The sequence below is a fragment of the Myotis daubentonii genome, chromosome 1, assembly GCF_963259705.1.
Source record: "Myotis daubentonii chromosome 1, mMyoDau2.1, whole genome shotgun sequence".
NCBI classification, from domain to species: domain Eukaryota; kingdom Metazoa; phylum Chordata; class Mammalia; order Chiroptera; family Vespertilionidae; genus Myotis; species Myotis daubentonii.
Genome location: NC_081840.1, coordinates 26,112,509 through 26,136,868, shown reverse-complemented (window position 1 = coordinate 26,136,868; position 24,360 = coordinate 26,112,509). Strand labels below are relative to the sequence as shown.

General features: G+C 41.6%; 1 protein-coding gene and 1 non-coding gene across 3 annotated transcripts in view; both read left to right on the top strand.

Moving 5' to 3' along the window:
- The window catches only part of SLC39A9 (solute carrier family 39 member 9), a 43,008-nt gene that overhangs the window by 13,107 nt on the left and 5,541 nt on the right, over nucleotides 1-24,360 (top strand). The window contains exons 3-6 of one of the 2 annotated variants that reach the window (XM_059692200.1): nucleotides 15,184-15,384; nucleotides 20,673-20,741; nucleotides 22,297-22,382; nucleotides 23,172-23,306. In XM_059692200.1, coding sequence (XP_059548183.1) covers nucleotides 15,184-15,384; nucleotides 20,673-20,741; nucleotides 22,297-22,382; nucleotides 23,172-23,306 — 491 coding nt within the window. The remainder of the gene's footprint in view (nucleotides 1-15,183; nucleotides 15,385-20,672; nucleotides 20,742-22,296; nucleotides 22,383-23,171; nucleotides 23,307-24,360) is intronic. The other variant, XM_059692210.1, reaches the window with a different exon arrangement.
- LOC132224331 (small nucleolar RNA SNORA73 family) lies at nucleotides 12,895-13,098 on the top strand. The gene has a single exon (XR_009450651.1). It is a non-coding gene; the product is annotated as a small nucleolar RNA SNORA73 family (small nucleolar RNA).

Sequence of the window (24,360 nt, the reverse complement as noted above, 5' to 3'; positions counted from 1 at the left end):
CTGATCCCAGTGCCGGGAGGCCTCTCGGCTCCGCTGATCCCGGTGCTGGGAGGCATATTACCCTTTTACTATGTAGGGTAGAGGCCTGGTGCATGGGTGCGGCTGGCTGGTTTGCCCTGAAGGGTGTCCTGGATCAAGGTGGGGGTCCCCACTGGGGTGCCTGGCCAGCCTGGGTGAGGGGCTGAGGGCTGTTTTCAGGCCGACTGAAGCTCCCAACTGCTCCTTTTTTTCTTTTTTCTTTTTTAATTCTGGGCCAGCTTTAGCTCTGGCTCCAGCTCTGAGGCCTCTGCTGCTGAAAGAAGGTATCTGGTTTGTTTCGGTTCTATAATTGAAACAATGTATAACTCCAGCTCTGAGATCCCAGGCTTGCTGAAAGCAGGTTTCTGGGGTTTTGTTTAGCTTCTATATTTGTAACTATGTTTCTTAAACTGGTTTCCTCCGTCACTGAAGCAAGCAAGCCTCATTTTAGTTTCAAGCTGCCTGGCTGCCGGCCGCCATCTTGTCTGGCAGTTAATTTGCATATCGCCCTGATTAGCCAATGGGAAGGGTAGCAGTCGTACGCCAATTACCATGTTTCTCTTTTATTAGATAGGATAATTCACATACCATATTTCAGATATAGTTTTAATGTTTATTATGTGTTGGGTTATATCCCTTTATTTTCAGTTTTTCTGATTTTGACTCAGAATATTTTTGTGGATTCATCTGAAAATAGATACTTTATAAACCTACTTTTCTAAAAATAAGCGTTCCTGTCTCTTTAACCTTTCATCATGGATTAGTCTCCAGCTCTAAGCCATCATTTAAAATTTATTTTATTATTTTTATTTACATACTAGAGGCCCGGTGCACAAAAAATTGTGCACTGGTGGGGGAGGAAGGGGGGCAGGGGGGATGTCCCTCAGCCCCACTTGTGCCCTCTCACAGTCTGGGACCCCTTGGGAAATAACCACCTGCTGGCTTAGGCCTGCTCCCCAGGTGGCAGATGGCAGGCCTGATCCCTTGGTGCCTGCCCCGCCTCCCCGGGTTGCGCACAGGGCAGGGCCGATCGGGGGGTTGGGGCGCCGCCCTGGGTCGCGCATATGGCAGGGCTGATCCAGGGGTTGGGGCATTGCCCTGGGTGGGTCGCACATGGGACGCCCAGGCGGGCCAGCCGATCATTGCTGCCCCGCCCAGCTGCCCTGGATCAGGTCAACACGTGGGACACCCACCGCTCCGGGTCACAGTAGCAGGCCCAGATGGCGGCAGGGCAGGCAGGATGGTGCTGTCTCGCCCTGCCTGCAGTATGCAAATTAGCCACCATCTTTGTTGGCAGTTAATTTGCATATCATGCTGATTCACCAATGGGAGGCATAACGAAGGTATGGTTAATTACTATGTTTGTCTATTATTAAATAGGATATTTACATTCACTCTTTTTGGTGTACACCTCTATGACTTTTGGCAAATGCTTAGAGTTGTGTTATTGCCACTGCAATCAAAATATAAAACAGTTCCATCACACACAAAAAACATTCTCTCATGCTGCCCTTTTGTAGTCAAACCTTATTTCTTCTTTGTCCCTATAGTTTTGCCTTTTCCAAATGTCATATATATGGAATCTTGTAGCCTTTGAGTCTGGCTTCTTTCACTTGGCATAGTGCATTTGAGCGTTGTCATATTGTTCTATGTATTAACTAGAGGCCCGGTGCATGAATTTGTGCACCAGTGTGGTCCCTTGGCCTGGCCTGTGGGATCGGGCTGAAACCAGCTCTCTGACATCCCCTGAGGGGTCCCGGATTGCAAGAGGGTGCAAGCCAGGCCAAGGGACCTCACCAGTGCACGATCGGGGCCGGGGAGGGACGTGGAAGTTTGGCCAACAGGGGAGGGACTGTGGGAGGTTCTCCAGGGAGTGTCTGGCCCATCTGGCTCAGTCTCGATCAGCCGGACACCAGCAGCAAGCTAACCTACTGGTCAGAGCGTCTGCCCCATGGTGGTCAGTACACGTCATAGCGACTGGCCGACCAGTTGTCTGTTTGCCCCCCTGGTGATCAGTGCATGTCATAGCAAGCGGTTGAGTGGCCTTAGCATATCATTAGCATATTACACTTTGAGTGGTTGTACAGACGACCGGACACGTAGCATATTAGGCTTTTATTATATAGGATGATTTGTACATTTTTATTTCTGAGTAGATTCCATTGTTTGGATGAACCTTAATCTGTTTATTCCTTCATCAGTCAAAAGACATATGAGTTATTTTCAGTTTGGGTGATTATGAATAAAGTCACCATAAACATTTTTGTACAGGCCTTTGTGTAAGCATGAGTTTTTATTTCTCTTGTGTAAATAGTTATAAGTGAAATTGCTGGGTACGTGTGTTTAACATCATAAGAAATTGCCAAAATTTTTCCAAAGTGGATGTACCATTTTGCATTTCCATCATTAATGTATGAGTTCCAGTTGGTTCTCTTCCTTGCCAGCCCTTGGTATTGTCTGTTTTGTTTTAGTTTTTTTTTCTAGTCATTCTATTAGAAGGGTAGTGGTATCTCAATGTGGTTTTAATTTGCAATTTCCTAATTAAGAATGATGTTGAACATCTTTTCCTGTGCTTCTTTGCCATTGTTATATTATTTTTGGTGATATCAAATCTTTTGCTCATTCTTAAAAAATTGAATTTTATTATTATTGAGGTTGGAGAGTTATTTATGTATTCTGGATACAAGACCTTTATCAGATGTGTGATCTGCCAGTATTTTCTCCTAGTCTGTGACTTATCTTTCCATCCTCTTAATAGCTTCTTTCACAAAGTAGTTTTAAATTTTGATGAAGTCTAAATTATCAGTTCTTAAATGAATTGTGCTTTTGGTGTCATATGTAAAAACCTTTGCTGGACTTACTTTTTTTTCCTATAAGTTTTATAATTTTAGGTTTTGCATTTAGGTCTATGATCCATTTTGAGTTAATTTTGAATACAAAATGAAGGTTAGCTTTTTACATATGGATAAGTGTCCAGTAGTCTTTGTTGAAAAGACTCCTTCCTCTATTAAATTGTCTTTGCACCTTTGTCAAAAATCAATTGAGCATATTTGTGTTTGGTCTATTTCTAGACTCTCTATTTTCCCCATTATCTATGTTGTCTGTGCTTTGCTAATACTACCTTGTCTTGAAGACTGTAGCATTATAGCAAATCTTGAAATCAGACAATGGAGTTTTTTAACTTTGTTCTTATTTTTCAAAATTGTTTTGGTTAAACTAGTTCCTTTGCCTGTCTATAGAAATTTTTTGGAATGAGTTTGTGAATATCTGCCCAAAAAATCATGCTGGGATTCTGACTGAGATTGAATTGCATCTGTAGATTACTTTGGGGAGAATTGACATCTTAAGAATTTTGTGTTTTCCAATCCATGAACATAATATATATCTCCATTTATTTAGGTCTTCTTTGATTTCTTTAGTGAGTGTTATCATTTTTAATAGATCTATAAATATTTTGTTACCTAATATTATACCTAAATATTTCAAGTTTTTAGTACAGTTGTAAATGATACTTTAAAATTTTTCTCTTTTCAGTATTCTAGTATTTAGAATTTGCTAACCTCACTTATTCTTTATAGAAGTTTTTTATAGATTCTTTGGGATTTGCTACATAAATAAGCATGTCATCTATACATAAAGACAATTTTGTGTTTTCCTTTCCAATATGCTTTTGTTCTTTCCTTATTGCATGGACTATACCACCCATTATGAGGTTGATTAGGAATGAAAGTGGACAGTGTCGCTTGTTCTCAGCCAGTCTTTCATCATTATCTATGATGTTAGATGTAGGTTGTTTATAGATTCCCTTTTCAGGTTAAGGAAGTTTTTTCCTATTCCTACTTTGCTGAGAGTTTTTATCATCTTGTTGAGGATTGTTGTGTCTCAGTTCATGAGGAATATAGGCTTATGGTTTTCATTACCATATCTTTGTATGGTTTTTGTTATTAGAATAACACTGGGTCCTTAGGATTGGGAAGTGTTCTTTCTTCTGTATTCTGGAAGAGACTGCATAGAGTTAAAAATATTTAGTCCTAGCCCTAGCTGGTTTGGCTCAGTGGATAGAGCGTCAGCCTGTGAACTGAAAGGTCCCAGGTTCAGTTCCAGTCAAGGGCACATGCCCAGGTTGTGGGCTTGATCCCTAGTGGGGGACTTGCTGGAGGCAGCTGATCTATGATTCTCTCTCATCATGGATGTTTCTATCTCTTCTCTCTCTCTTCCTTCCTCTCTGAAATCAATAATATATATATATATATTACTAAAATGTTTGCTAGAATTTACCAATGAAACCATCTGGGCCTGGAGTTTTCTATGTTGGAAGGCTTTTAGCTATAAATTCCATCTCTTTAATAGATATGAGACTACTATTCAAGTTCTCTATTCCTTCTTGAGTAGCTTTGGAAGTTTGTGTCTTTCAAGGAATTGATTCATTTCTTCTAAGGTGAAGAATTTAGGGCATAAAGTTGTTTATAGTAATCTTTTATTATCCTTTTGATATTTGTAGTAATTTTTTCTCTTTCAATTTAATATTTTTTCCATCATTGTTTATTCCCCCTCCCCCCAATACCCTCTTTCACCTATTTGCTTTTCTTTTTCAAGTTTTTCTAGGTAAAAGCTTATTGATTTGAGATCTTTCTTCTTTTCTAGTACAAGCAGTTATTGCTATAATTCCTTTTAAGCACTATTTTATTTGCATCCCAGGAATTTGATATATTTTTATCTTTATTCAGTTCAAAATATTTTCTAATTTCCCTTCCAAATTCTCCTTTGACCTATGTGTTATTTAGAAGTGTGTTATTAAATTTCCAATTCTTTCCCCAGATTTTTTCTGTTACTGATTTTTAGTTTAACTTCATTATGGTCAAAGAACATATCTAGTATGATTTGAATGCTTATAAGTTTTTAAAAACTTTTTTAATGGTCCTGAATATGGTTGATCTTGCTGAATGTTCCTTGTACACTTAAAAAGAGTGTGTATTCTGTTGTTATTTGGTAGAGTGTTCTATAAATGTCATTAGTTAAGCTGTTTGATAATATTGGTCTTCTATATCCTTGCTGATTTTTTACTTGTTCTGTTGATTACTGCGATAGGAGTATTGAAGTCTCCAAGTACAGTTGTGGATTTGTACATTTCTCTGTTCAATTATATTAGTTTTTGCTTTATGCATATTGAAGCTCTTTGGTTAGGTGTCTACACATTTAGAATTGCTGTGTCTTATTGATGAATTGACCTTTTCACATTATGTAATGTCCCCCTTTATCCCTGGTAATATTCCTTGTTCTCAAGTCTACTTTATATAATATTAATATAGCCACTTCAGCTTTCTTTTCTTTCTTTCCTTTTTTTTTTCTTTTTTTTTTTTTTTGGTTAATCCTCACTCAAGGATATTTTTCCATTGAATTTTAGAGAGTGGAAGGTAGGGAGAGAGACAGAGAGAGAGAGAAACATTGATATAAGAGACACACATTGATTGGTTGCCTCCCATACCCTGACCAGGGCCAGAGATCAAGCCTGCAACTGAGGCACATGCCCTTGACCAGAATCGAACCCAGGACCCTTCAGTCCCATAGGCCGACATTCCATCCACTGAGCCAAACCAGCTAGGCTCTAACTTTCTTTTGATGAGTGTTTACATGGTATATCTTCTTTGATCCTTTCACTGTTAATCTATCTGTCATTCATTATATTTAAAGTGGGTTTCTTATAAATATATAGTTGGATCATGTTTTTTAAATTTAATTTGACAATCTCTGTCTTCTAACTGGTGTGTTTATTTATTTTTATTAAAAATCGTACTTATTGATTGATTTAAGAGAGAGAAAGGACAAGGGGGTGGGAGAGAGAGAAAGGTCGATTTGCTGTTCCACTTAGTTATGCATTCATTGGTTGATTCTTATATGTGCCCTGACGGGATTGAACCTGCGGGACGATGCTCTAACCAACTGCGCTACCTGACCAGGGCCTAATTTGTGTGTTTAAACTAGATGTTGTCAAACCTTTTCCGTAAAGAGTCAGATAGTGAACATTTTAGACTTTGTGAGCCATGTGCTCTCTATTGGTACTGTTCAACTCTGCCCTTGTGGTTAAGTTCACTGATTCTTTCCTCTGTCATCTCCATTCTGCTATTGAACCTATCCAGTGAACTTACTGTTTCAGATTATATTTTTCAGTTCTAAAATTGCTACTTCATTCCTTTTTATAGTTTCTAATTCTCTACTGAGGACATCCTTTTATTTGAAGGGTGTTTACCTCAGAGAGCATAGTTATAGCTGCTTTAAAGTCTTTTGAGTATTCTAGTATCTGAGCTATATTGGGGTTGGGTTGGTAATCTTTTTCATTGGTAATTGGCCATATTTTCCTTTTTCTTTATATGTCAAGTAATTTTCTATTGTATCCTGGACATTTTTAATATTATAATTTGAGACTCTGGGTCCTCTCAAAATCCTCTGAAGAATGTTCTGTTTGTTTGTTTGTTTTTGGGTTTTTTGTTGTTATTGTTGGGGTTTTTTTGTTTGTTTTAGCAGGCAATTAACCTGGTTTGGTCAGACTGCCAGTTCTCTGTTGCCTTTTTTGGGTGATGGTTCTAATTTTAATTCAGTTTTTTAAAAATATTTTTATTGATTTCAGAGAGGAAGGGAGAGGGAGAGAGAGATAGAAACATCAATGATGAGAGATGCAACCCAGGTGTATGCCCCGACCCAGAATGGAACCGTGACCTCCTAGTTTATAAGTCAACGCTCAACCACTGAGCCAAGCCACCGGATTTAATTTAGTTTTTAAAGCCTTTGCAATACTGCTTTGGGTCTGTCATGTCCCTACTCAGTTCAGGGGTGGGGTACCTCTTGAACTTGTATCATTTATACACAGGATTAGGGGGAACACTGCCCACCCCGCCCCCCCCACCCCCCCCAGCTCTTTCCAGTATTTCTCTCATATTCTCTGGTTACCAGGGGACCACCACTCGGTTCTCTGGCCAGAAAGTTTTTGTAGGAATTTTAGCTGCCTGTACTGTCACTGCATAGTTCATGTAACTTGGGCTGCCCTCAGGGCAAAGTGACAGGAGAAAAGAGAACAAACAGAATAACTGAATTTCCCTCATACTTTTTAGACCACTGGGGCCATTTTTTCCAGTTACTGTGCCAGAAAAATGGTGTTTTTGTTGTTTTGTTTTGTTTTGTTTTTTACTGGAGTTTTAACTACTACATTATTGCCATGCAGTTCTGCAACTGGGGCTGCCTTTAAGTCAGGGCTGGGAAAGAAAAGAGAAGAGGGGAGAGAAAAAAAGAGAAAGGGGCCCTAACCAGTTTGGCTCAGTGGATAGAGCGTCGGCCTGAAGGGTCCCAGGTTCGATTCTGGTCAAGGGCATGTACCTTGGTTGTGGGTACATCCCTAGTAGGAAGTGTGCAGGAGGCAGCTGATCGATGTTTCTCTCTCATCGATGTTTCTAACTCTCTATCCCTCTCCCTTCCTCTCTGTAAAAAAATCAATAAAATATATTTTTTTTAAAAAAGGGGGAAAGGGGATTCCCCTCCCCACCAACACTTCTCACCAGCCCCTTTTACTGGTTCTTTGGCCAGAAGGACAGGGTTTCTTTTGAAGTTTCTGCTGCCCTCTCTCCTGTTGATATTATTTACTTTATGTAGTCTTCAGGTAGTTAGATGTTTTTTGAACAGAATATTTATTTTAATCAGTACATGACTAAGGCTCTAGTGACTTTATATTATTGAAAGCATTACATAGGTCCTCCTTTACCCCCCATTAACCTCATTCATCCCGCTCTCGTCCCCACAGCCTTCACCCTCCCCCCCCCCCCACCCCATTGTCTGTGTCCCAGATTATGCGTAAACACATACAAGTTCCTTGGTTGATCTCTTTATAGTAACTTCACTACCTTTTGGCTAGCACCACAAGTCCCATCATTCTTTATAAAAAGTAAATACTAAATACACATACTCCACTCTATGAAAATTTTTGTGGTAGCTCAACCATGATGTTAGCTTATTTAAGTTAAATTATCCAAATTTTCCACATCTCTCTTCATACTGATGAGTTTAGTCATAATAATTTGTTTCTACTACTTTATCTCCCCCCCACCTTTTCCCTCTCTTTCTTTATTTGTAGATCAAACCAACTTTTCTCTAAACTTCAAGAAAGAAGTTTATTTACATGTTGCAACAGCCCATGGTTCAGTTCTTTTGTGGACCCTGCAATTATGATAATTAACAGATATTTTTTCAGAGCTCAGTATACCATGTTAATTAACTGAGTGCTCTGACACTTTAATAAGCACTATTAAATACTAATTAATGTAAAAAAGAACCTCACATGTTCTTCTATAATTATAGCTCTAAAATCACTGGAATGAGGTGATTATCAGCATTCATGTGAGAAAACTGTCTTTTTATAGACACAAGTTTTAAGAACACGGTTTCTTGAGTACTGCAGTGCTTGTTTACTGTGCAGCTAAAATTTGAAACCATCATAATTCTTTGCAACATGTTTAGGAAAGCAGGCTATTGGGTCAAAGACCCAAATATAAATGTGATGTATCCATCTTACCTAATAATAGACAAACATGTAAATTAACCATCCCTCTGCTATGCTCACCAACCAATCAGGAGAGTATGCAAATTAACTCAACAAAGATGGTGGTTAATTTGCATACGTGGGGCAAAGCGGCGGAGCGAAGACTGAAGGCTCCATCCGGAGTTGCGAAGACTGAAGGCTCCATCCGGAGCTGTGAAGACTGAAGGCTTTGGCCAGAGCGAAAGCCTGGGTCCCGGGTGCCAGAGGAAAACCGGTGCTGGCAGCCAGGGGAAGGGAAGGCCTATTGCACGAATCTCTTTGTGCAACGGGCCTCTAGTAAATAGATAATCATCAAAACTTGTCATCAGGAATGGTTCAAGATAGATTTCCCATGAATTGCTCCAAGAATACCACATACTAGATTCTTTAGATTCTTTAGAGAGGTACACTTATCATCTTATGGCTTTTCTCTGTCATTTTGTTCTACACTTAAATAAAAGGATTGGGTTATATTTGCAAGTATGTTTAATTAACTCTTATCCTACCATATCTACACTAATAAAAGAGAAAAATGGTAATTGATGTATGACGATACCCTTTTCATTGGCTAATCAGGGCTATATGCAAATTAACTGCCAACTATGACTGGCAGTTAACTGCCAACAAGATGGCGGTTAATTTGCATATGTAGGCACAATGCAGGGAGGCGAAAGGGAAAGCAGGAAGAAGCCCCCTGCCACTGACAGTGATTGGAAACCCAGGGGGGAGCTAAGAGCTGGGGGGCAGGGCAAAGGCGGCCCTAGGGCCGCCTTTGCCCTGCCCCCCAGCCATGATCGGAGAATCAGGCGCCTTTGCCGCCCTGGCCAGTGATAGCAGGAAGTAGGGGTGGAGCCAGCGATGAGAGCTGGACACGGTCGAAGCTGGCAGTCCCGGGAGCTAGGGGTCCCTTGCCTGGGCCTAAAGCAGAGCCCATGATCGCGGGGCCGCTGCAGCTGCGGGTCCCCACTGCCTGGGCCGGACGCCTCAGCCAGAGGCGTTAGGCCTGGGCAGGGGCGGAGCCTGCAACCGCGGGGAGCTGGGGGTCCCCTGCCCAGGCCTGACACCTCTGCCGGAGGCCTCAGGCCTGGTCAAGGGGCCGATCTGGTGATTGGTGATCGGAGGGTGATGAGGGTCAACTCCTCTGGCCGAGGCATCAGGCCTGGGTGGGGGACTGAGCCGGGGATTGGGGGGATATGATGGTCCCCTTGCCCAGGCCTGAAGCCTGGGTCAGAGGCGTCAGGCTTGGGCGGGGGGTGGAGCAAGCGATCAGAGGGAGATGGGGGTCCCCTGCCCAGGCATGATTCCTGGGCCAGAGGCCTCAGGCCTGGGCGGGGGCCAGAGCCAGTGATCGGGGGGAGATGGGGGTCCCCTGTCCAAGCCTGACACCTCTGGCGGAGGCGTCAGGCCTGGGCAATGGGCCGATCAGGTGATCAGAGGGTGATGGGGGTCTACGCCTCTGGCTGAGGCATCAGGCCTGGGCAAGGGGCAGAGCCAGCAATCGGAGGGGTCTGGGGGTCCCCTGCCCAGGCCTGATGCCTGGGCCAGAGGCATCAGGCCTGGGCTGGGGGCAGAACCAGTGATGGGGGGAAATGAGGGTCCCCTGCCCAGGCCTGACACCTCTGTCAGAGGCGTCAGGCCTGGGCAAGGGGCCGATACTGCGATTGGAGGGTGATGGGGGTCAACGCCTGAGGGCTCCCAGTATGTGAGAGGGGGCAGGCTGGGCTGAGGGACACCCCCCCCCCCACACACACACACACACACCCAGTGCACGAATTTCGTGCACCGGGCTCCTAAAAAAAAAAAAATATATATATATATATATATATATATATATATATATATATATATATATATCCTATATAATAAAACCCTAATATGCAAATCAACTGAACAGTGGAATGACCAGCAGAACAACCGGTCGCTGTGACGCGCATTGACCACCAGGGGCAGATGCTCAATGCAGGAGCTGCCCCCTGGTGGTCAGTGCGCTCCCACAGGGGAACACTGCTCAGCCAGAAGCCAGGCTGACGGCTGGCAAGCACAGTGGTGGTGGCAGAAGCTTCTGCCTCCACTGCAGGTGGGCAGTAAGGAATGAGGGGTCTTGGACTGTGAGAGGTATGTCTAACTGTCGGCTTTGGCCCGATCCCTAAGCCCACAGGCAGACATCCCCCAGGGGTCCCAGACTGTGAGAGGGTGCAGGCCCGGCTGAGGGACCTCCCCCCCACACCTCCCCAGTGCATGAATTTCATGCATTGGGCCGTGTGTGTGTGTGTGTGTGTGTGTGTGTGTGTGTGTACGCACATATATATATATATAAAGCCAGCGACCATAATGCCATAACAACCAGAACGACCAGTCGCTATGACGCCCACTGTGGCCAGCAAACCCGCCCAATTGGGGGGTGGGGCCTGTGGCCAACCTCCCTCGGTTCCTCCCCGCAGCCGGCCCCACCCCTGATCGGCCTTTCCCACCCCAATCGAGGGTGGGGTGGCTGGCCAACCCTCCCCCACCTCTGCGCCCTTCCCCCGGCCAGCCCCACCCATGATCACCCCACACCCCAATAGGGGGCGGGGCCACACAGCCAACCTCCTGCAGCCCCTCCTCCCACCCAGCCCCACCTCCAGTGGGCCCCCACCACCCCAATCAGCCCGCAGCCCTCCCCCAGCTAGCTCCGCCCTTGATCATGCCCCCCACACACCAATCGGGGGTGGGGCTGGCCAGCCAACCTCCTGCAGCTCCTCCCCCAGCCACTGATCCCCAATCGGCCCCCCCACCCCATTTGGGGGCGGGCCCAGCTGGCCAATCCCCCTTGGCCCCCTCCCCACAGCCTGTCCGGCCCTGATCAGGCCCCAATCTGATCGGGGTGAGCTGGCCAACCTTCCACGGCTGTCTCCTCCCGACAGGCCTGACCCTGATCTGTCCCAATTGGGGCTGGGCCAGCCGGACCACACCCGTGCACGAATTCATGCACTGGGCCTCTAGTTCATTAATAAGAATGGAGCTCTTTAAGAGTCTTGTTATGTTCTACTCCAGCAATTTTCTTTTTTACCAGTATTCAATCTTCACCTGAGGATATGTTTTTATTGATTTGCGAGAGAGAGGAAGGGACTAGGGGAGAGAGAGAGAGAGAGAGAGAGAGAGAGAGAGAGATTGGTTGACTCTGGTGTACACCCTGACCAAGGGTTGAATCTGCAACCTAGGAATATGCCCTAATGCCGGGGTCCAACCCCAGCGGGTCCAGGGGTCCCCAAAGGCGTAGACGGAGTCGGCGAAGAAGGAAGGACACGGAGACAGTGTTCTGTTGATCAGCAGCCTAGCCAGGATCTCCAGCCAGGTTCTGTACAGGTTCTCCAGGCAGGTCCAGTCACCAGGTTCTAGTCAGGCTCTCCTGCCAATCTCCGCAGTCAGGTTCAGTCCAGGATCCCCTGCCATGCTCTCTCGCCAGGCTCCGCCTCCAGGCTCCGAGGCCAGTCCCTGTCCAGGATCCTCCGGCATGCTCTCGCCAGCGAAGTTCTTCTGTCTCTAGAGGACGTTCTGTGTAGGTTCTGTGCCTAGGCTCTGTCTCTCTTGGTCCTGTCTTCCAAGCCCTGTGTTCTAAGTTCTGAGTCTTTCTGTCTTGTTACATCTGTATTTATACCACTTGATTCAATCCTATCAATCTCTATTACAAAGGTTAGGGCGTTTCTTATCTCCATTCCAGGGAGAAAAGATTATGTAGTTTAAGCATGATTGTTCGTAGTTAAAGTGATTAATTACCCGCCTGGCACTTAGTTGAGGGGTTTTATTCCCTCCCTAACTTCAGGGGAAAATCCCTACCTGGGGATTCAACCTTTCTCGGAGAGGTGACCTTGGTTAAAACACAGCGCCAAGAAGGTGAGCAAACATATTAAGAACCGTATGCCATATATGCCAGGTCCCTTGAAACAGCAAGGATGGACCGGCTCCCGGCACCCTAACAGGGAATCAAACCTGCAACCTTTTGGTGAACACGACAATGCTCCAACCAACTGAACCATCCTGCCAGGGATATTCCAGCGATTTTCAACCTTTTTCAACTCATGGCACATATAAATTAATTACTAAAATTCTGAGGCACACCAAAAAATATATTACTTTTTTTGCCAATCTGACAAAAAAAAAAGTTATAATTTTGATTCATTCACACCAGACAACTATTGTTATGTTGGCTGTTGTTGTTTTTTAATTTGACAACCTAAGGGGAAAGCGGTCAGGTATTGCATGTTTTAAAAATTTTGTGGCACACCAGGCAATTTTCACTGCTCTACTCTCAGGATTCTAAAACATGGATGATCCCAACTTGGATACCCCGGGAGGTCACTCTCCCCGGGCTTTGTCCAGGTGGCGTAGGGGAGCATAGGGCTCTGCCCCGTGATGTACAGTCCCTTTTCACAACGCTGGAGAGAAAGCCGGGCCTAGAGTCTGCGCCTGCATATTCCTACAACTTCTCAGAGTCCTGTGGACGATGACTGAGGAGACAAACCATGCAGGAAACATCTAGTAAAAAAAATAAAAAATAAAATTAAATTAAAAAAAATAAAACATGGATGATCATGGGCTAATAAGGTCTATCTCCTCTACCTTTTATTTTGTCTGCTAAAATGCCTGGTGTCTGCTTTTTCCCTGCCCACTCCTCTTCCTTTCCCCCAGCATGATTTTATTGCTAAGTATTGTATGTGACCTGATATTCAGGTGAAATATTTAACATAAAATGTTTAAAAATGATTCTCCCAAGCCTTAGCTGGCTTGGCTCAGTGCGGATAGAGTGTTGGCCTGTAGACTGAAGGGTCCCAGGTTTGATTCTAGTCAAGGGCACATGCCCGGGTTGCTGGCTCGATCCCTGGTGGGGGCGAGGGGAGGGGGTGCAGGAGGCAGCCCATCGATGATTATCTCTCATCATTGATGTTTCTATCTCCCTCCCTCTCTCTTCCTCTCGGAAATCAATAAAAATATATTACAAAAAAAAAAAAAGATTCTCCCAAATGAATTCCATGTAATATATAACTACGTTCCTGAACATTTAGTGAGCACTTAACACTTAATACATACCATACTGGAGATAGATGGTGCTTATGGTTGCAAAACAATCTGAATGTACATAATGCTAGGGAACTATACACTTAAAAATGCTAAAATGGCAAGTCCTAGCTGGTTTGGCTCAGTGGATAGAGCGTCCGCCTATGGACCAAAGGGTCCCAGATTCAATTCCCGTCAAGGGCACAGACCTTGGTTGCAGGCTTCTTCCTGGCCCGGGCCCTGGTTGGGGCGCTTGCAGGAGGCAATCAATCGATGTGTTTCTCTCACATCGATGTTTCTCTCTGTCTTTCCCTCTCCCCTTCTCTCTGAAAGATCAATGAAAAATATTCTTGGGTGAGGATTAACAACAAAAGAAAAGTTAAAATGGTAGATTTGGTTATGTATATTTACCACATCAAAAGAAGCTTTTAAAAAAAGCTATAAAAACAAACAAGAAAATCTTTCAGTAATTAGGAAAATATATAGGTTTTTATTATCTTCAGATGACATGTGCTTTGTGCCCCTCAAAAATGACTTTTAAAGAATTAAAATATTACAACAGCCTGCTAGTTCAGTTTCTTTAACTAAAGGTAAAAATGCTTAATCTGATTATAAATAATAAATGTCTAGTACAGCCTCTATTCATGAAACACAACAAAGATAAGGATTCTTGCCTTGACACATTTCTGTTTCGTGTGTCATATATGTGAATATAAACTAATAGTATTACTTAGCCAGGTGTTATTTACTGTAATTCCGAATCTCATGATAATTCTAGAACTAAATTTAGACTGCAGGATGTGCCTCTTTTTTTTTAAAATATGTTTTTATTGAATTTAGAGAGAAAGGGAGTGAAAAAATATCCATGTGAAAGAGAAATATCCATGTGAGAGATGCTGCCTTCTGCACACCCCCTACTGGGAGGGAGCCCCAACCCATACATGTGTCCTGCAGGAATTCAACAGGTTACCTTTTGGTGCATGGGATGATGCTCAACCAATTGAGCCACACTGTTCAGGGCAGGATGTGCCTCTTTTAAACTGCTCTTCCCCTTTTGGTTTCTAGTTAGTGATTGCCCCCTGACATTTTTTAAAGCTAAATTTTATTTTCAATTTGCTCTTCGTTTGCAACTTTTATAATGACCAAGATATAAAACTAGATAAATTTGTAATTATTTTTTGTTACTGCTCTTCATTTGCCTGTTTTTATCAGAATAAAACTTACTGTGATTTATAATGAGATTGGCATGAATTTCTCAGCTTAAAAGTAAGGTTTGGAGATAATATCCCTTGGGATTATGATTGCTTTCTTGCTTGGTGATTTGCTTCCACTTCCTAGGTTTTGAGATAAAGGGCAGGTAAAAAGTCTGCATGCCAAAAGCAGAAGACACTTGGGAATTTTTTCATCATGAACTTTAAGTTGAAGGAATTTGGCTGGATTACAATATAGGAAATGGATGATTTTGCAGTAAAGTAAGTAGAGCTTGAAATACAGAAGAATGAAAGCTTCTATGTGAAAACATTTTAAGAGGAAAACATTTTTTCTCTTTATGGTTCATTGTGCTCTAGGAAAACACCACCAAGGGAGTGAAACACAGGACGTGATTGCATCAGACAAAGCAGCAGTAATACCAGTTGCCCATGAACATGAGCACAGCCATGACCACCACACACAGCTGCATGCCTATATTGGTGTTTCCCTGGTACTGGGCTTTGTTTTCATGTTGCTGGTGGACCAGATTGGCAGCTCCCACGTGTATGCTACTGATGGTAAGTGATTCCAAGGCTTTCTGGGCAGTGCATTAAATTTGCAGTTTAGAAAAGCACAAATGCTTGAATAACTTAATGTCACTGGCCTGATTTAGTGCTAAAACTTGTCTTCAGGTTCCTGTGAACTTTTTATTCCTTTGGGGAACTTAGTGAGTTGTGTGAGCATTTTATTCAGTTGGGGGAGCTAGTGAGTTGCGACATGTGACACTAGAGAGTATTTATTGAGTATTGTCCTGGTTATCTTAAAACATTCAAGTTTAGTTAAAAGTCTGGGGCAGAGTCTTTTTTTTTTTAAATACTGTATTTTTTTATTTGGCATATTTCATTCAACATATGTTGGTAATATTCATCCATATAGTTACATGTAACAGTGGTTCATCAATTTTCTTTTTTTAATTATTTTTTAAAATCTTTATTGTTGAAAGTATTACATATGCCCCCCCCCCCCCATTGATCCCTTCTAGTTCCAGCCTGCTGACACTCTCCCTACCCTCACCCCCTTATCCCAGGCCTTCATCACCCTATTGTCTGTGTGCATGGGTTATGCATATATGCATACTGGGGCAGAAGTTCTTAAATCTTTTTGTGCCATGGAGCTCTAAAAAGCCTGTGGACCTTTTCTGGGAATAATGTTTTTAATTATGTAAAGCACGAGAGGCCTGGTATGTGACATTTGTGCACTGAGGCGGGGGGCGGGGGTGTCCCCAGCCCGCCCTCTCGCAGTCCAGGACCCCTCAGGGGATGTCCGCCTGCTGGCTTAGGCAATCAGACATCCATCTCACATTCCGGGGCTCCTTGGCTCCTGCCACCGCTGCTGCGCTCGCCAGCCCGGCTTTTCTGGTTGAGCGGCGCTCCCCCCATGAGAGCACACTGACCACCAGGGGGCAGCTCCTGCGTTGATTGTCTGCACCCTGGTGGTCAGTGTGCATCATAGCGACTGGTTTTTCTGCCATTTGGTCAATTTGCATATTTGGGTTTTATTATGTAAAGCATAGTGCGTAGGGCAGTGATGGCGAACCTATGACACGTGTCAGAGGTGACACGCGAACTCATTTTTTTGGTTGATTTTTCTTTGTTAAATGGCATTTAAATATATAAAATAAATATCAAAAATATAATTCTTTGTTTTATTATGGTTGCAAATATCAAAAAATTTCTATATGTGACACAGCACCAGAGTTAAGTTAGTGTTTTTCAAAATGCTGACATGCCGAGCTCAAAAGATTCGCCATCACTGGCATAGGGTTACAGAGAAAACCAATTATATTGAATTATGGTTACCAAAACATTAAAACAAATTTGTGATTTAGTAATATAGGTCTGCCTTATCAATGCATTAAATAATGAGATAATTCATTTAAATCAGAAGCAGGGTTAAGTTTTATTTTTTAGGATATCTGTATGACAGCTACTACTGTTGCTTAGCTTGACTAAAAACATTAAATTGTCAGATGGGCTTTATCAAGGCAATATGAGTGTTAAGTTGAACATCCAATTATTTGGGTGTTTGTTTTTATGGTCACTAGTTTAAAAAGCCCTAATTCACAAAGATATTTTCTTACAAATATATGTAGGCACATTGGTAGCTTGCTTATCAAGGAAAGATAAGCTTCTTTCAAGAACAACTAGAATTCTCTAAGACTTTTAAAATGTAACTCCAGTCATAGTCACTTTTTTGTCTTAAGGTCACCGAATTCATCTTTGGTGAAGTCAACATCTTTGATTGGTGATACAACCTTGAAAGCATCATAATAGAAATAAACTTGAAAGAGTTGTAATAGACATAGGGGTTTACAGATATCTCTTTTCAAATACATTGACAGAGAATTTTGCAGATAGGAACTGCTGGAAAGCAGCGTAGATATTTTGGTCCCTAGTGGGCAGCGATCCCATGACTTTTACCATTTGGCGGCTGAATGACTGTTAGATGCAGAGATGCCTGATAGTTGCCCAGCTCTATCACATGAGCATCTACAGACAGGAAGACTAATCATGCTTAATTTAAAGTAGTGATGAGTGAGAGCAATAATATCAAGATATCTACAGCTGTAAAGTAATATGAAATTCTGGTTCTGGCAAAATATAAATAGTGCACATATTATTTGTGGTTTATTGTCTATATTCATAATTAAAGGAAATGCTGATTTTTAATTAAAGGTTAGTAAAAATAAAAATGCATTTTTTTCAAGGTAAGGTCACAGTCACCCCTGCATTCTACCTGTGTTCTCCTCTGTGGACCCTAGGTTAGGAATCCTTGGCCTAAAAAGAATTGTAGAAAATCAGGCAAACAGATAGTTCATAAAAATGGTCCTTAAGCATATGAAGAGATAATTCTTCACTTTCACTTAAAATAAGAACAATGCAAATCAAAACTCTGCTGAGCTACCATTTTTCACCTGTCAGGCAAGAACTTAAAAGCTTGACAATACACTTTATTGGCAAAGCTATGGTGAAACAGAGGCTCTCATCTATTGCTCTGGGAATGCAAAATGGCACAGTCCTTGTGAGGGGGAATTTGGCAATATTTAACAAAACTACATATGTAGTTATTCAAAAATCCGACTATAGTAATTTATTCCAATAATATGGCTCCAATATGAAAATATTTATGTACAAGGTTATTCAATGCAGGACTATTTATTATTGTAAAACCACATAAATGTCTAATAATGGAGATTGGTTGAATGAAGTGTGGTGTGTACATATAATGGAGTTCTGTGTAACTATGAAAAAGAATGAGGAATCAGATCTCTGAACTGATAAGGAGAGATTTCTAGGAGATATTATTAAGTGAATAAAAAAGCAAAAATGTAAATTCCCTTCTATCATATACTATATTTTGTGTAAGAAAGAAGGGAAAACAAGAATATATGTGTTTATTTTTTTAAAAAAAGGAAACATAGGATCAGCTAGAAAACATAGTTGGTTCCCTGTAAGGAATCGAGTAGGATGGGAGGGCATGATAGGACAGAATGGTTTCAGGAAGGTGTGACACTTCCTGGGCATGCCTTTTTGACTTTTGGAAACATGTTAATATTCTCCATATTAGAAAAATAAAATGGAAATCATACACACACACACACACACACACACACACGCACAGTGTCCCCCCAAAAGGTATACATACTTTGAATGATTATAATGTCAGTGTTTGTTAACATACAGTTCATTTTTAAAATTTAAAAGAATCTACAGAAATGAAAAATATTTTAGTCAATGCCTGTTTTCAGGCACTGGTCCAGGAACTGCTGATAACTCGAAGCAATGAAATTGCAAACATCAAGAATCATTTCATTTGGTATTTGTGTGCCCTCAATTCGTCAACTATTGTTGGGTTTTTTGTGTGTGTGTGTTTTTTTAATATATTTTATTGATTTTTCACAGAGAGGAAGGGAGAGAGATAGAGAGTTAGAAACATCGATGAGAGAGAAACATCGATCAGCTACCTCCTGCACATCTCCTACTGGGGATGTGCCCACGCAACCCAGGTACATGCCCTTGACCGGAATCGAACCTGGGACCTTTCAGTCCGCAAGCCAACGCTCTATCCACTGAGTCAAACCGGTTTCGGCTATTGTTGGTTTTATACCGTAAACTTTATCTTACATTTATCCTAGTGGCACATTAGGATAAATTTTCTTTGTTCAAAGCTAAATCTGGCTTCACCCATTATTTCAAATCAGTTAAACCTGAAACAGAGTGAAAATTGATTTATCAGCTTTAAAGTGTGTATTCATTTTTGGGGAATATATATGGCACTAGAAGCCCATTGCATGAAGATTCACGCAATAAGCTTTCCTTCCCCTGGCTGCTGGCACCGGTTTTCCTCTGGCACCCGGGACCCAGGCCTTTGGTCCGGTCGCAGCAGAGAAGCCAAGCCTCTTCAGTCTTCAGTCTTCATTCCGTGCCTATGTATGCAAATTAACCGCCATCTTTGTTGGGTTAATTTGCATAGTCACTGATTGGCTGGTGGGTGTAGTGGAGTGACACCAATTTGCATGTTTCTCTTTTATTATTGTAGATGTTTATGTACATGTATGTATGTGTCTCCTAGCTCTGTCTGCAGGAGGGCCTAGAAAGAGAGATACCCCAATAGCAATGAGCATATTAGGGCTTTTCAGAGAAATGGCTAATTCCAGGACAGGGGCAAGGTAGCTACAAAATGAGCTTGGGACATCTAAGGGTCAAAAAAAGCAGGAAGAAAGAAGTTGGAAACATGTCACAGGATGTATTATGAACCAGCTTGAAGAGGCTCCCACTGGCCAAATATAAGACAATCAGAGCACTAAAATAATTAAGAATAGTAATGAAATGTAAAGCATTGAAAAAATGGGGATCAATGAGCCCATCTGAGGGGTGGAGGAGTAGGTAAGTAGGTCAGGTAGGGGATGGGGGAGGTAGGAGAAAGGAAATAAAAGGAGAAAGGAGGGTACTTAACAGTGGAATGCTGAATGCCAACTGGTAAATGTAGAAAGAATGCTGGAGTTGGAAAATTATCATTTTTGCAGCCTTCATAGTAAAAATTGTCTCAGGCAAGTATCATCAATGAATGTTAAATCTGGGGGGGGGGGGTAAATTTATTTCTTACGTATATTTTTATTGATTTCAGAGAGGAAGGGAGAGGGAGAGAGAGATAGAAACATCAATGATGAGAGAGAATCATCAATCAGTTGCCTCCTGCATGCCCCCTTCTGGAGCTCGAGCCCACAACCCAGGCATGTGCCCTTGACCCTCCAGTTTGCAGGCTCCTGCCCTATCTACTGAGCCAAACTGGCTAGGGCACGGAGGGTAAATTTTGATTTGCTTTTTAGTTACAAGGGGGAAAGAAGTAACTAAATGAGGAAAGTAGACAATTCCTTGACCAGATGATCAAAATTAATGGCATTGGTGTTCTGCTCTTGGTGTAGGCAAGTAAGTTCCTATCAGACCAACCTCCCTACAGATAACTAAACTCTGGACAAAATTTAAAAACAACTAGACACAGGAGAATGACCTAAAGTAGGCAAATTCTGACTCCCTAGTCAACACTTGAAACTAGGTGAGTTCCTGTTTTTACTGCATTTAGCAGTCATCAACTGCTGGGAGGGTCAAATGAAGACTTCCCTCTTATCCACCTCTTCAGGACAGGCGAAACTTCTAAGTGTTTGAAGCATTAGACAAAAGACAGTAGTGAGAAAAATAATCTACTTTAAGAGCTTTCAAAGGATTCATCTACCTCCTGGTTAGGGCATGTCTAATGGTTTTTGTTTCACATTGCTCAATGGCTGCCTTGCTTATTTTTACCTCAGATCCAGAAGCAGCAAGGCCGAGCAATTCCAAAATCACCACCACGCTGGGTCTGGTCGTCCATGCTGCAGGTAGGGAACCCTTTTCTTTTCTGTTGCATAGTGGGAGACTTAGTGTTTATATCACAGGGACCATCCACATGAACCACTCTTGGGCTGGCCTTCAGGGAAAGGGTTACCTAATGAAGCCCCCACCACCACAAGCACAAGCCCTGGTATACTCAGTGTCAGGTCTATAACTTAAAAGTGTTTTTTCTAATTTTTTAATAGTTAAGAAAAATATTATTTCATGGCACATGAAAATTACATAAAATTCAAATTTCAGTATCCATACATAAGTTTTATTGGAACAAAGCCATATTATCTATCTGTGGCTGCTTTTGTACAATAATGGTAGAGTTAAGTAGTTGCAAGAGACCAAATGGCCCACAAAGCCTAAAATATTTCCTATCTCGCCCTTTACGAAAAGTTTGCTGATCTTTGCTCAAGAATGTCATCTTGAAAGAGCCCCAGCACTTTTATACTGAACAGCGCTGCTGCCCAGTATATACCCAAAGTGTCAGTTTATCAGCAGTGGTCTGTAGAGTGCAGAAGTCTCAGCATTGCTGACTGGGCATGCCTTAGAATCATAACCCAAAACCGATCCCATGGTAGGGTTCTGTCAGTGACAAACAGAGACTGGAAGGTGGCACACTATTATCTGGACCTTTCTAGTATCACATGCTTTTTTAACAAACAATCTATCCGTTCAACCAACATTTACTCATTATGTATATACCAACTATGCAGAGTCTTGTGTCTTTATTTTGTTTTTGGATCTGCAAGATGCAGAGATGCTTTCTTTGAAATTCTTTGATATTTATGTTATTACAATTTGATTATCATTGCATTTTTTAAAATTGATTTGAGAGAGAAAGAAACATTGATTTGTTGTTCTACTCATACCATACATTTATTGATTAATTCTTGTATGTGCCTTGACTGGGGATTGAACCTGCAACCTTGGTGTGTCAGGATGACACTCTTATTAACTGAACTACCTGGCCAGGGCTTATCAGTGGATTTTTTGAGTATCATATTTTTTCCAATAACATCAACAGTAATAGCTCACATATCAAATATTGTGGGCCAGGTGCTAAGCTCTTTATTTTTAAAAAAATCTTTTTTAAAAATATATTTTATTGATTTTTACAGAGAGGAAGGGAGAGGGATAGAGAGTTAGAAATATCGATGAGAGAGAAACATTGATCAGCTGCCTCCTGCACAGCCCCTACTAGGGATGTGCCCGCAAGCAAGGTAATGCCCTTGGCCGGAATCTAACTCGGGACCCTTCAGTCCGCAGGCTGATGCTCTATCCACTGAGCCAAACCGGTTAGGGCGGTGCTAAGCTCTTTACATATGTTATCTCATTTAACCCTCATGAAAACCCTAAGAATATATACTTTATTGAACCCATTTTAGAGATGAGAAGGCTAAGGTTTAGAAAAGTTAAATAAACTTTAGAGTTAAATCCAGCTCTACTTGATTCTGTAGCCCACACAGTCAACCACTACACTGTATAGTTGTTGTTGATATTTATAGTTGTTGTTATATATAGTGCTTTATGTTTTGCTTTTTTCAAATTTAGCTGATGGTGTTGCATTGGGAGCAGCAGCTTCTACTTCACAGACTAGTGTCCAGTTAATTGTGTTTGTGGCAATAATGCTACATAAGGTAAGCAAAATTTTGGTATAAGATTTACTATTGAATATATTCATAATTAAAATTTCTCTTTGGTCATAATGTTTTTCTGGAATGGGAACTTTTTTTTAGTTATTTTCATGATTGCAGTTCATTCTAGAGAATTGAATAAGTCTGTCCTAGCTGGTTTTTTTGCTATTATTTTCTTAAATTTTCACTTGAAGGGGTTTTATTTGTATTTATTTATTTGTATTTTTAAAATATTTTTAATTGATTTTTAGATAGAGAGTAAAGGACGAGAGAGGGAGAGATAGAAACATCGATGAGAGAGAAACATCAATTGGTTGCCTCATGCACATCCCCTGCCTGGGGATCAAGCTTGCAATCCAGGCATGTGCACTGACTGGTAATTGAACTGGGGCCTTTTGGTGCATGGGAAGACACTCAACCCGCTGAGCCACACCAGCTGGGCATAAGGGTTTTATTTATTGTGGTTTTATACAAACTGTTAAATTCTCTCTAGATTTCTGTATTTTATAGTAATTTTGGTTTATAAATATTTTTCTTCTACTTTCTTCTTGACTATTTCTCTTTTTCTGCTATCCAAAAACATGCATACACACACACACACACACACACACGCACACACGCACACATGCACACACACAAATACGATATTTTCTTAGGTTAGAACATTAATTCCTAAAAGGCAGTCAGTCTTTTTTTTTTTTTTGTATGGAAATTGAGTCAAATGACACGTACTTCTTCATGTAGAAGCAGTCCATACTTCGGGAGTAATAAGGGGCAAATATTCTTTTCCAGGCACCAGCTGCTTTTGGGCTGGTTTCGTTCTTAATGCATGCTGGCCTAGAGCGGAATCGAATCAGAAAGCACTTACTGGTCTTTGCACTGGCAGCACCAGTTATGTCCATGGTGACATTCCTAGGACTAAGTAAGGTAAGTCTAACTCATTCCTATTCTTTTGTTGTGTACTAGAACTTACGGTCTCTTACATTGAATTTTTAATTAAATTAGTCCCTCAAACTAAAGATACAATTAGGCCCTGGCCAGTGTGGCTCAGTTGGTTGGAGTGTTGTCCTGTACACCAAAGGTTGCGAGTTTGATTCCCGATCAGGGCACATATCCCAGTTTGCATATATCCCATTCCGGGGGCATATGGGAAGCAACTGATTGATTTTTCTCTCTCACATCGATGTTTCCCTCTCTCTCTCCCTACCTCTCTCTACAAATCAATAAAAGAAAAAGGGAAAGAAAGCAAGATAAAATTAGGAGTAAAAACCTGTACAAGGTAAATGTCTTAATTCCAAATCTCTTCATAAATTTAAAGCATTTCCTTAATTCATTTAATTTGAAAACATTTTTCCCATAAGTTCCAAAAATATTTGCACAAATATATGACCTATATGACCTATAAAATAATATAACTTAAACTTAACCAGACATGCTAATTTTATTTGACAGATACATAATAAATCACAATGCATACTTAATGTTTAAGTAGGCACATGAAGTGTGAGTGACAAGCATGCAGCATCTTTGAGAAGAGTAGGGGGTGAGCAGAGATGTCTACATTCAGCTAAGACTCAGAATCTTCTACTCCCAGCTCTCATACCACTGAATATCAAATATCCAGTTCCTTGGGATCGAAGAAACCAAATGAACAATTAAGACAAAAACAGACTCATAGAAACAGCTCAAGCTGATGGATGCCAGAGGAGAGGCGAGTGGGGGGGATGGTTGAAAAAGGTGACGGAGAATATGAAGTCAATAATAATGTGATCAGTTTGCATGGTGACAGATGATTACTAGACTTGGTGAGGCAATTACATTTGTAAGGTATATAAATGTTGAATCACTATATTGTACACCTGAAACTAATACAATATTATATACCAATGATACATAATCCTCCTATATAATAAAAGGGTAATATGCAAATTGTCCCCTTGACTGGGAGTTCAACCCAAGTTTTTTGTTTTTTTTTAAAAAT